This window comes from Ailuropoda melanoleuca, chromosome 2, assembly GCF_002007445.2.
Source record: "Ailuropoda melanoleuca isolate Jingjing chromosome 2, ASM200744v2, whole genome shotgun sequence".
NCBI lineage: Eukaryota > Metazoa > Chordata > Mammalia > Carnivora > Ursidae > Ailuropoda > Ailuropoda melanoleuca.
In genome coordinates, this window is record NC_048219.1 from 180,932,510 (window position 1) to 180,945,689 (window position 13,180).

Here is a 13,180-nt window from a genome sequence, read left to right on the forward strand (position 1 = left end):
CAGCCTGGGAGACAGGAGCCATTCTTAGGGGTTGAAAGAAGAGAAATAAGCAATTTAGCCTAAGATTCCTGTCCTGTTGCCTTCTTAGCCACGTGGCTGAGCACCCCGTTCAGTTTCAATGGCCCAAGGAAGCCTGGCTCCAGTAGAGCGCTGGCGTCTCTGACAGTAGTCGCCTCCCAGACCTCGAGGATCAGGAGTCAGAGCCCTTCGAAGTCCAAAAGACTAGGCCCAGGTTCGCTGTCCGTGGTGCTGACCGGCGCGCTCGGGCAGGGTGGGGGCTTGTAGGGACAGGAGGAGTTGGAGATTCGGGCTTCAACTAGATTTTCTGAATAATCTGGGAGTAGGTTGTGATCTTTTCTGGTAGCGAGTTAGAGTCTGGCCCAAGAACCTAAGAATGCCGGCTTCCATTTGCCCTCCTAAGAGGACAGACCGCGACTCTACCCCGGCCTCGGCCCAGCGCCCTTGCACCCGGCCTGGAGCCGGAAATCCCCAGTCCAGATTTGTGAATCGAATTCCGGGGGGGGGGGGGGGGGGGGGAAGGAGGGGGAGAGCTGGCGGAAGGGAAGGCGGGAGCAGCCGCCCATTGGCTGGAATTTGGCGCAGTCAGCGCGGTGCCGTCATCTTTCTGGGTTTGGGAGGAGGGAGGGAGAAGCACTTGGGTCACCCCGCGGCTGTCGCCATAGTAACCAGACTGAGCGGGCGGGGCCACCTTTCCACTCTCCCCACTCTAGCGGAGGAAACAATCCTAGGCTGCCTTATTTGGAACTAGTTAGCAAGACTGCTTGATTGGAACTTCTGCGTTTGAACAGTCTAAAGTGGGTGGGAAAGAGAGACCAGAGAGCCTACCGAGACCCCCAAACATCCTGCTCTTGGCGGGATCACTGGGTACTGCCCCTGAACCCGTAGACACAGCATCCTCCCTTTACTACACACACACACACACACACACACACCCCCTCCAGGAACCTGTGGTCTGCCACTTGGAGACTTAGAATGAGAAAAAAGCCTCAATGCGTGGTGTCAAATTAAATCTCACTTTCCTTGCCATGCCCCAAGGCATGAGACACTGCCATAATCCGATTAGGGGGTAAGCGACTGGAGGAGGATCAACATGAATACATGGAAGAATTAACCTCCTGGGTCAAACCTGGTCAGACTTCTGTTTTCTAAGGGAGGGGTGGTCACATGGAGAAAGGCTCAGTCTTCTGAGAAGGCAAGGTGAGAAGGGAGAAAGTGCAAAAACAGAGTAAGGTGCCTTCTCCTTACTGCCCAGAAGTGAACCTCAGGAAAGTGAGTCCAGGCTGAGGAGGATAGTGATGAAGAGGGCTCAGAGCTCTAGAAAGAGCCCATCCTGGATGAGGGGCCGACTGAGGAAAGAATGGAGATGGAGAATAGGAGACAGAAACCTAGCTGGAGCCATGACTCAGCACTTCCCCTGCCAAAGGACTGGGGCGACTCTCCCAGCACAGGAACAGCAGAGAGCGGAGGGGAGCAGGAAAGCAAATGTGTGGATAAACAGTGATCTGACCATTTGTTGCATGGATATACAATCAAAGGCATACATTTTTACCCAGAAAGCAGATACATATACATTTATACTGATGAAGCCTTCAGAATATAACATGTACACATCTCCACTGCCTACTTCCCTGCCCCTCTTCCTGGATCAGAGGACATTTTGTCCTGAGAGCTATGCTTGCCTGTCCCTGGAATCCTTGGTACTTAATGGGAAAGGAGAAATGCAAAAAAAGAGAAAAAAAATCCGCAGACGTGGGGGCGGGGGTGTTGGTTGTCATGGTAACTGCTTTGCCTGCCAGACAGAGTGCCCAGCAACCAGAGCATCTGGCAATATCCAAGGGGACATCCTGTGGCCTCTACCTATGGGGACTTTGCCTCAGGACCCCAGATGGGCATCTCTGGAAGATTTTGACAACAGAGGCTTCCACAGCAACCTCTTCAGCCATGCCACCATGACCAAAGATAGCCAGGTATGGAGGGCTGACCATCTTCACACTCCCCACTTAAGTGGTAGTCTTGATCCGTTTATACATGATAAACAACATTTGCTGTCAGTGACATCAAGACAGCAGGTGTTAACACTTTAAGGACCTTCATTAAGACCGTTACCTTCCCTCTCAGAACCTTGCTAAATGCCCTACAAGAAGGTCATCTATACCCACACAGGCTAGGTGTGAAAATGCAGGGCAGAAAAATTGTTTTAGTTCAGTGATGAAAGATTGTGTGCAAAACAGGTAAATTGCAGCGGAGAGTCTCAGGATTCAATACATCAGCTGACCTTAGTTTAATACATTGATGAGATTTAGAGTCAGTCTCTCTATTGCACTTACAGGCTGGATGGCTAACTTTTCACTACAGCAACCCCACCCCTATTTTTCATTTTTTCTTTCCTCTATCTTAGGTTTAACCTCTTAGTTTCTGGATTAAAATTCCCCCAGTCTAGCTTGAGCTTTCATGGGTTCTCCCCACCCCCGGGTTTTTCCCACTATTTCTTTAATAATTAGCTGCTCCTAAGGTCTCTTTCTGTTTGGAGACATTGCCCACAGTAGTTACTCCCCTTGCTTAAGACTTAACCTGCCCCATTTCTTTACACCCTTTGGTCATAGTCTCCTGTCATTGATATTTAGCTTCAAGTCCATAAATCATAAAATTAGTTTCTCTGTGTGCATTTTTACATATGACTACCTAAAAGGAAGGAGGGGTTATCATCCATTCCATTATAATCTTTCAACATTTTACTCCTTAAAAAAAATAATTTACGGGCCGCCTGGGTAGCGCAGTCCTTAAGCGTATGCCTTTGGCTCAGGGCATGATCCCGGCGTTTGGGGATTGAGTCCCACACCAGGCTCCACCGCTGGGAGCCTGCTTCTTCCTCTCCCACTCCCCTGCTGTGTTCCCTCTCTCGCTGGCTGTCTCTCTGTCACATAAATAAATAAAATCTTAAAAAAAATAATTTACATATGATCCCAGAAAAACACAGAATACCAAGAAAAGCATAAGAAAAAAGAGTACTGATAGAGGGCTTGCCCTACCAGATACTTAAATGTATTATAGAGCTAAGGCAGTTAAAATATTAGGCACCAACTTAGGAATAGACAATAGAACAGAATAGATATTCCAAAGCTAAACTCTGGCATACATGAGAATTTAATATATGATAAAGGCACCATTTCAAATCCATTGGGAAAGATGGATTAGTCAACATATGGTTTTATACAACAGTAGTCATTCATATGAAGAAAAAAGATGAATTATTCCTCATTCTTTACCCCAAAATAAATTCCAGATTTTTTTAATGTAAAGAAAAAAGCTATAAAATCCTTAGAAGAGGAGACAGTTTATTTTTTTTTAAGATTTTATTTATTTATTTGAGAGAGAGAGAGAGCGCGCGCATGTGCATAACCAGGGGAGTGGGGGCAGAGGGAGAAGCAGGCTCCCCGCTGAGCAAGGAGCCCAATGCAGAACTCTATCCCAGTGGGACTCCCTGGGATCATGACCCCAGCTGAAGGCAGTTGCTTGACTGCCTGAGCCACCCAGGCTCCCCAAAGAAGAGGAGAAAGTTTAAAAGTACCTACTAAAAATTTAAATGCACGTAACTTTCTATTCAGGAATTCTGATTTCTAGTATTCACCCTGGAGAAATACTTGAATATGTGCACATAGAGACATGATAAAGATATTTTTATTGTGTTATTGTTTGGAGAAAGATAAATTAGAATCAATGTAAATATTCACCAGTATGTTAGGGGTTAAATAAACTTTGATACAGCCAAATTACTGAATACTATATTATTCAGTTAAAAAGAATGGATTAGACTATATGTACTGATGAAAGATCTAAAAATCATGTAGTAGCTTTAAAAGTTACATAACAATATATACAGTACAATATAATTTATGCAAAAGCAAAACAAAACTAAACCTTAATTTGTGTGTGTGTATGTGTGTGTGTAATAGAAGCTTGAGAAAGATATATATCACTCTTAATAAATGACTTCTTGGAAGAACTGAGATTGATTTTGTCTAGAGGACATGCACCTTATCTGTGGACTTTAATTTTTACAATAAAAATGTATTAGTATATTGTTTGCATAATTAGAAAGTAGTAGTTAATATATGGCAATAGTCAAATATTAAATAAAAATACTTAGAGAAAACAAAGATTATTTTTTTAAAAGATTTTATTTATTTATTTGACAGAGAGAGAGACAGCCAGTGAGAGAGGGAACACAAGCAGGGGGAGTGGGAGAGGAAGAAGCAGGCTCCCAGCAGAGGAGCCTGATGCGGGGCTTGATCCCAGAATGCTGGGATCACTCCCTGAGCCGAAGGCAGACGCTTAACGACTGCACTACCCAGGTACCCCAACAAGGATTATTTATTAGTATTGTTACTAGTGCATCTTGGGATGGGTGGTGAACATTTTTTTTTTGGCATAGACCCTGAAGGAAAAAATTGGTTCATCTGACTCCATTTCAGCTTTTGAATGTTAGAGAAATAGAGAGAGAAAGAACAACCACAAATAAGATAGAAAGACAAGTAACAAGCTGAGAGAACGTATTTGCAGCAAAATATATTTTCAGTAGAAAATTAATCAGAACTGTGAAGACATCATTCCTGCCACAAATGTAAATAATCAATAAACATATAGAAAGAGATTTCGCTATTGACCAGGAAATTCAAGTCAAAACAGTAATGGGAGATTCCATGTCTTATACTGACAAAAATTATAAAAATGAAAAATGCCAACCATGATAAAAACATGAGGAGATGTGCACTTTCTCATATTAGTATACATATATATATGTGTGTGTGTGTGTGTATGTATGTATGTATATATATATACATACATACACACACTATATATATATATGGATATATATATCCATATATATATATCCACATATATATATATCCCTTGGCTACGGATCAAAATGTGAAAGGCAGAGTGCTCTTTGACCCAGCTTCACATTTCCAGAAATTTGCCCTAAGGAAATAAGTGGGAAAGGACATAAGGGCGTTTATCATAACATTGTTTATAATAATAAGAAAATTGGATGTAACAATAGGAGATTAAGTAAATTGTGATAAATCAATATTTGTTGGGATATTATGGACCATTAAAAGTGATATATCAACCTATATTTATTGACATGAAAAATGACCGTGATAAAGTGAAAATATCTGGCTAAAAACAATGTAATATGGTTCTATTTGTGTGTGTGAGAGAGAGAGATCTTTAAATAGCTGTCCTCTTCATGTCATTCAGATCTTGGCTTAATAGCGACCTCTTCCTGATGAATTCATATCAGCCTGCCCCAAAGTCATCTTCCTTCACATACCCCAATTATTTTTTGTGGCTTCTTCATTTTGTATCCTCTCAATAAAATGCCTGTCTTGTTCACTACTAGATTCCCTGCACCTGGCATAGTGCTGGGCACACAGTAGGCAGTCAATAGATCTACACCGAATGATCCTGGTGTGTGTATGTGTGTGTGCATGTGTGCAGCCATAGACACTTTTAAGTGGTTTACTAAAATATTAATGTTGCTCTCCCTAAGTGGTGGGATTTTAAATGATCAGTTTTACTCTTGTCTTAGTATTTTTCTGAGTTTCCTAGTTTGTTACAATGAGCATTATTATTATTACTCTAAAAAGGAAGGAAAATCATGATGAAAGAAAGAGACAGAGAGAGAAATAAGGAAGGGAGGGAGAGAGGGAGGGAAGGAGGGAGGGAGGGAGGAAGGAAGGAAGGAAGGAAGGAAGGAAGGAAGGAAGGAAGGAAGGAAGGAAGGAAGGAAAAAGTGAGGCTGGGCAGTGTCTGACCACCAGCCCTGCCTCCCTCCTCCCATACATCTCCAAAGTCTCTTCACTTCCTTCCCTCTCCTCAAGTTCTTCCCAAATCCCAAGAATTTAAGAATGTACTTCCTGGACAAGTAGTGTTAGATACCTATCTAGCACAGCAAACTGTTAGATACCCACCTAGCACTGTGGGCATACATGCAGCCTATTTGGTGAATGAACACACACAGAGCATGATACATGCATACACACTCTCACAAGGATCCCTCAAAGACTATTTAAAGAACACTCCTCTATCTTTGGCATAAATGCCATGGAAGACCCATTATCCCTTATTTAATTAACAAACCTAGGGGAAATTTTTCTCTTCACATGAACTTATTCATATCCTTTCTTTAAACATTGAGGACTAGCACAGTGCCTGGCATTTAGTAGGGTCTCAATAAATGTGAAATAGTGACAGTTTCCATGTTTGTCTCTGGTTGCTAGTAAGTATACAACTATACTTTCATTCTTTAATCTATTTTGGAATTTATTTCTATATGTAGCGAGAAGTAGAGATATAACTGTGTTTTCCCAAATGAATAACAAGTTGTGCCAACCTTTGAACAGTCTTTCTTTCCCTATAATGAATGTGATCTTTATCTTTTATGAAATTCCCACATATACATGGGTCTGTTTCAAGGCTCTACTCAGTTCTGTTGGTCTATTCAACTATTTCTACGCCAAACCACACTTTTAATAACTGTAGCTTTGCAGTATGCTCATTGTTCTTTTGCTGAAATTGTCTAGGCCATTCTTAAACATAGTCCAGAAGAACTTTAGAACCAAGCCTGTCAGGGATTGTATTAGTTTTATAGACCAATTTGGACAGATTTGACATTTTGCAATATTGAGTCATTCTACCCAGGAACATGCTAAGTGTTCCATTTATTCAGGTCCTCTTTTATGTTCCTTCGTGGAGATTTGTCATTTTCCTCATTTAGATGTTTCCGTGTTTTTCATTAGTTTATCTCGGAGCATATTTTTATTATTATTGTACATCTATTATTCCCAATTATTTCCCTTATTTTTATAGAGTTATAGAATAACTGTAAGTTTTTGTATGTCAATCTTGTATGTTACTGGATGTACTAGTTTCATTAGTTTTAATTGTGTTCCAGCTGGATCTGTTGGATTTTCTAGGTAGGCAGCCATACTGTCTGCAAACAAGGACATTTTAATATCTTCCTTTCCAATATTTGCATATAGAATATATCTTTTCTTGTCTTATTGCATTGTTTAGGACCTTTAGTAGAATATTCAGTGGTGGCAGTGAACGGTTAGAAGGGATAAAACAGATTTGCCTTGTCCTTGACTTACAGGAATGCTTCACATATTTCGTGAACTCCTTTTTTATTTGTCTTTTAAAACTGAATATTCCATTTTGTGTCTATTGCTATATAGTAAGTCATCTCAAATAATTTTTTGGAAGTTGATAAAACCTTAATCAAAATAACTTTTCAAATTGCCTCTTCTGAGGCATGTTGGCCTACATGGTCCTGGGCATGAGCAGTTTGGGGATAAAGGATGGAGTGGCTGAATGTTCCCTTGCAACTCCTCCTCCCCCACTCTGCCCAAACATTTAACAACAGTGTGATGGATTCACAGAACAAAATTCCAGGAATCAGAGGTTTGAGTCCCTATTCGATCATTAACTAACTAATTGATCTAAGTTATTCAACCTCTCTGAACTTCAGTTTTCTCATCTATCAGATGGAAACAAGGATTTCAGATGTGTTGTGGCTTAACAGGGATGACAAAATTACTGTTGTTGGGGTAACAACCATTGCTATGGTACTCAGCACTATTAACAAACATTGACAGAGGGAATAAGGGACCAAGACAGAGTCTGGAATGGAGCCCCCAGGGCTGCCCTGACCAGCTCTGCTGGCCCCTGAGGCAGCGGGGAGCTCTGGAGACCTGGACCTCCCATGAGCTATCTATGACCTTGGTGACATGTGTTTACTCCTTGCTGCAGGCAAAGGTCCAGTGGGACCCACGTGCATCTCTCTGGAATGCCAGCCAGGGGACTTGCTTCAGCTGCTGGTATGTAGACACTTATGCCAGCCAGGCCCACCCCAGCAGCATTCCTGAGTTGAGGCCTTTGGGCCAGCAGGCCAAGTCCCTCATGGAATTCCACACTCCAGGATCCCCTGGTCCCAGGCTGGCTCTTGCCTGCAGGGAAGAACGGCTGGACCTTGCCTCTATATTGCACCTGCTTTGACCAGGGGTGGGGATAGGTGCATTTGGGAGCATCTTAGGACCCTAGGCATGAAGAACCTTCAAAGTGTGAGGCTATGGAATTCCATGCATGCATGTGTGTGCCAATGCCTGTACTAACATCCATGCTTCAACATGTAGTGGAATTATGCTGAGATTTGCAGCATAACTGTGGGACCTTGAGACTTCTTCCCCTGTCATACAAGAATTAAAGAAGCTGTTGTAAGTATCAGGTGAAATCATGTCTATGGATGTGCTTTGTAAACTGTAAAGTGCTGTACTCATAAGGCGGTCCTGAGTTTTAGATGCATGGTCACAGATGTAGTCATTGCACAGATGTGTGTGCAAGATGGATCCAGAAATTTTCTCTCTGTCTCTGTGTGTCAAAGGTAGAAAACCAAGGGAAAAGGGTAAGGGTATTGGAAAGGTGATATATCATAGGAAAGGAGGATGAGGCCCAGGGGTTGCTGTCAGATCTCAGACCCTTCCCCACTTTTCCCATCCATCTCCCCATCTAGTGTCACCTCAGATATCTCCATACTGCAGAATTAAAAAGACAGCACTGCCCGAAGCCTCCCTGACAACTTCCTGCTGTGTTGCTAAGCAACTGGTCCTCCTCTTCCAGAAAAAGTAACCTGATGTTCATGCTCAGGGTCTGGCCTTCCAGCTGCCTTTAACTGCTCTGAGAGATCTTAAAGACATGCTGAAAAAAAGATGAAGGCCAGAAAGGCAGAAGGGTCTGAGAAAAGTACAGCACAGAAGCCCATTTCAATGTCTACCGATGGTCCCCTGAGCTAACTTGTGCCGCTGTGATTGTGCAGGTATCAGGCCGCGTGAACACACGTCCTCACGCTGCGTGCTAGCTGGGCTTCCGAGTCCATCTGCAAGAGCAGCTTGGGACATGACACACACGTTACTGCAGGAGACACAGGTGTGTGTAATCCTGGCTGGGAGTGGGAGGGATCTGACAAAGAAGGTGATCAAGGGCCACATGGGACAATGGAGAAACCACTCGGCACTGGGAAAAGACTTGGGACAGAAACCAGAAGACACAGGTCCTAGAACAAACCTGAGACTTTAGCCAAGTCTCTTAATCTCTTGGGACTTGGTTTATTTATCCCTCTAGCGGGTAAAGCAATCCCTGCCTTGTCTTCCTCCCTGACCAATAAAACAATGGATGCGGAAGTGTTTTATAAACCATGTAACAGAAGCATATGGTGTCGGAGGGAGGGTGGGGGGGGAGGTAGGAAGTGAATCCTATTTTCACCAGCGACATGTATGAGGAGATGGAGAAAAGGCTCAGGACTTCCAGGAATGCAAGAGGGGCTGGCCCTTGGAATGGGAGAGGGAAGCAATGGTGGGATCAGTACCCTGGAAGGCCAAGCAAGAATCAAGGGGTTAAGGGTCCATGAGGACAGACCTGGATCATCAGGAAGCTGAGTGTATTAAGAGTGTGGCTTCTCAAAAAAAAAAAAAAGAGGGTGGCTTNAAAAGAGTGTGGCTTCTCTGGGGCTTGGGTGGGAGTAGAGTCATGCCAAGACCACAGAAACTCAGGGCTTGGAAACATCACCGAGGCAGGGATATAGCCAGAGCCAAGGTAGTCTGGAGAAGAGAACACCCATCTGTGGGATGCTGGGGCTGGACACAACCTTAGAAATCACCTTGGACAGACATTTTCCAATTTTTTTTTTTTTGAACAGAGAGAACCCGGGTGACCTCTGAGTTCCCACAAAGCAGAATTCTCAAATCCCTGGTTGAGCCTCATTATTTTAAGGAGATACAGTGGAATCCCAGAGCAGAGATGTGATTGTCCCAAGGCGACACAGCAAGGGGGTTGCCACCCTACTTGCCATGCAGGTTTCATGATTCCCAATCCTGTGCCTTAGCTTCCAAACTGGCTCTGCGTGGAGGAAAAGACAGAGGGTCAGGGTGGCCTTTAAGGATGTGATTTCATAGGTATGAAGATCCTCTAATCTAAGGACACCTCCCCTCAGCTGCCCAACAGCGCCTGAAATCCCGCCTTTACCAACTCACTCGCAGGACTTCAAGAGTCTCAAGGTTTGAGAAGTTAACTTGTCCCCCCCTTTCCCCAGCCCCCCAAGGAAGGGGCTGCTGAGTACTGACGGAGGGGCTTTGTTAGATCAAACTGACATGTCTGTCTTCCTGTAGCTTCCTACCACGGGTCCCAATACTGCCGTTTGTCACACACATCCAGGTCCTCTGCCACAGGCCAGCTCTCGTGTCCCTTTCCCCAGTGTGATTTCCAGACTACAGCTCTCATTGTCATTGGTTCTCCAGCTTTCTCTCTTTTCACTGCCTGAGCCCACTACTCTGCATGTTCTCCATTTGGTGTTCTTTCAGAAGTGCTCCCTAACACTGTCCAGTGTGCTGGGGGCACGCTCATTAGAGCAAGTGTGTCATTTCCCTCATCTTCGGTGCCATAGCTCCATCAAAACATCCTCAGATCCCAATGATTTTTCTGCATGTCACCCTGCAGGCTCCCATTTAATATTGTGCTAAGAAGCCGCTAATTTATACACAGGCTCTCCTGAGCCACTTCCTTGCCACGCCTCACACTCTGACCTCCTGTCCTTTAGTTGAAGGATCTAAAAGCAGGGCCTCACACTCCTTGCCAGAAAATTTCACCTTGTTACATTTAGCCCACAATTCTTAGCAGCCCAGATCTTTTTGGAGACTGGTTCTGTCTCTCCGGTGACTCCGTTCTCCCTCTCAGCTTCCTGCCCCTGCGAAGAGGTCCTTTGTACCTCCCTCCAAGTCACTGAGGCCCTCACAATGTGGGACTCGCCCCCTGGCTCATCTGCCCTGTGGAATACATGAGCCCGCCCTTCTACCTAATGAGGTCTATGGGGCATAATAATATGGAACATGCTTATGCCAGAATATGAGGTGACTAAGGTAGGGTACCAATAAATTCTAAAAGGCATAGTGAAAAGGAAAGAGATTATGTCAAAGAAATATGAATAGTGTCTCTGTGTAATGGGCCTGTAGGTGACTTCCCCCCATGCTTCATTACACTCTTCATCTAACTCATATTTAATGAAGGCCTTCTGTGTGTCTCTTCCAGATTTTCTATGCCAAGTATGTGTTATTTGGAAAACCAGGAAAAAATTAAGTGAAAATAAAATGAAAAAGAATAAAGCCTCTTTCCCTAGGTGGACCTTGATGACTTCATCAGCACTCCTTGGGGAAAAGCATTCCAGTCCTGCCTGCACCAAATTGTGCCGACTTCCACCTGCATGTCCCCTTCCCACCCCCAGGGAATGGGAAAATCTCTTCAGCCTCTTGCAGGAGCCCAGGGTGTTCTCCCCGCAACCCGCAGGAACCTGGGAAAGAAGCACCAAGACCATGGGGAAGGGGAGCGAGGGGCTTGCCTTGGTGTGCGGTCCAAGATCATAGCAATCACTTCAGGCACCTGCCCAGGTGTTGTTTCATCTAAGGGAACGGGTTTAAAGCAGTTTTCCTGCCAACGGTTTTTGTAAAAGGCACGGAGAGAGCGTAAAGTTCATGGTTCCAGTGGGTGCAGGATTCAGAAGGGCCTCCAGGTGGTGAGGAAAAGGGCCCAGCCAGGAAGCGTCTGCCTTCGGCTCAGGTCATTTTCCCAGGGTCCTGGGATGGAGACTGCTTGTCCCTCTCCCTCTGCCTCCCCAACCATTGCTTTCACTCTCTCAAATAAATAAAATCTTTAAAAGGAGGGGGCAGCCAGAATGACCCTCTTGAGCCACTTCCAGGACTTCCTGAGGGAGGCAGGTTTGGGGTTCCCCTCTGCCCTCCTCTCTGAAGTCCAAAGGAAGCCTGGAAGCATCGTCGTCCTCCTGGTTTCTGGTGGGTGAGACACCTTGAGGTTCCACCAGGTTAAGTCCGGTCTTAGCTGCAAAACCCGGCCCTGGCTTACCCTCCTCCGACCAGCAGAGGGCGCGCGCCACCCGCGAGAAGTAGGTTGCCGCTGTAAGCCACGGCTGGGAGCGGCGGGTGTGGAAGGGAGAGGCAGGGGATCTCTCTTTCTGAAAATCAGGAGGCAGATCCCCAGAAGAGATAGCGTTGGAGATAAAGGGGCAGGGGGGCGTTTTGTGAATGAGGGTGACAGAAAATCAAAGTGAGGGTAGGCTGGGGAGGGGAAGTGGAGGGAGACCGACTGGAGACAGGAAAGTTTGAGATGGTGTGCCGATATGACAGGCTGGGTTGGAGGGTGGGATGGGGTGAGGTGGAGGGGCAGGTGGAAGGCAGGGTGAGGCAGTTTGGGGTCGACTGCCCGGCGGTCAGTCAGGTGAGGCTGCTGCAGCCGGGCGGTCTCCCTCTTGGGCTGAGCCCACCCACCAGAGGCTCCTCTGTCCCCTCCGGTAGCACCTAAGTTGGCTTTGCCCTCATTCTCTCCAACTCTTCCTTGTAAGGCCTTTCTGCTCAGGCCTGAGTGGGGCATCTCCTTTCCCCCTGAAAAAAGATTCTGGTGCTTCAAAGAACACAGAGAGGAGGCAGTAGGGAGCTTGGGAGCTTTAATGGGTCTGGAAGGGAATAGAAACACACCAGGCCATCCTGAGAGAGAGAGAGAGAGAGAGAGAGAGAGAGAGAGGGAGAGGGAGGAAGGGGGGCGAGAAGCTACCTAGATGAGTCACAGGGGCAGGGCCCCTCACCAAGTCCGGTGAAGCCTGGGTGGTCAAGGAGCAGGTGGACTGTGTGAGGCCTCTAACGTTCTAGATGGGGCAGCTCGGTGGGGGAAAGAACAAACGAGAAAAGATTTGGAATTTGAAAAAGGGGGGTGATAATTGAAGGGGCTTCCAGGAGCCAGGCGGAAGTACTGGCGGAAGGCAGAAAAAGACAGGGGAGGTCTGGGAACCCCCTTCAGGGCTCTGGGGCCTAGAGGGTGGAGGTGAAAGAAAGCCCGGTGGGGGGGGGCACAGTCTCTCTTCCCTGGGGCCTGAGGGTACAGGGTGGGAGGGGGGTCGGGGCGGTGGCAAATCCAGTGTTAAAAGAAGACTGAGGAGGCTTCAGGACCCTTCCCCTGGGGTTGAGTGCGACGATGGAGTAAAATCGGAGATCAAAGGAACAGTGGGGGAGGCTCCGGGCCCCTTCCCCGGGTGTGGAGG

General features: G+C 45.8%; 1 protein-coding gene and 1 long non-coding RNA gene across 2 annotated transcripts in view; one reads left to right on the plus strand and one right to left on the minus strand.

The window, feature by feature from the left end:
• Nucleotides 1–8,215: 8,215 nt before the first annotated feature.
• LOC117801138 lies at nucleotides 8,216–11,743 on the plus strand. Its single transcript, XR_004623627.1, has 4 exons — nucleotides 8,216–8,300; nucleotides 8,900–9,009; nucleotides 9,779–10,136; nucleotides 11,164–11,743. It is a non-coding gene; the product is annotated as an uncharacterized LOC117801138 (long non-coding RNA).
• Nucleotides 11,744–12,935: 1,192 nt separating this feature from the next.
• The window catches only part of FEV (FEV transcription factor, ETS family member), a 4,204-nt gene continuing 3,959 nt past the window's right edge, over nucleotides 12,936–13,180 (minus strand). The window contains 1 exon segment of the mRNA XM_034642545.1: nucleotides 12,936–12,950. Coding sequence (XP_034498436.1) covers nucleotides 12,936–12,950 — 15 coding nt within the window.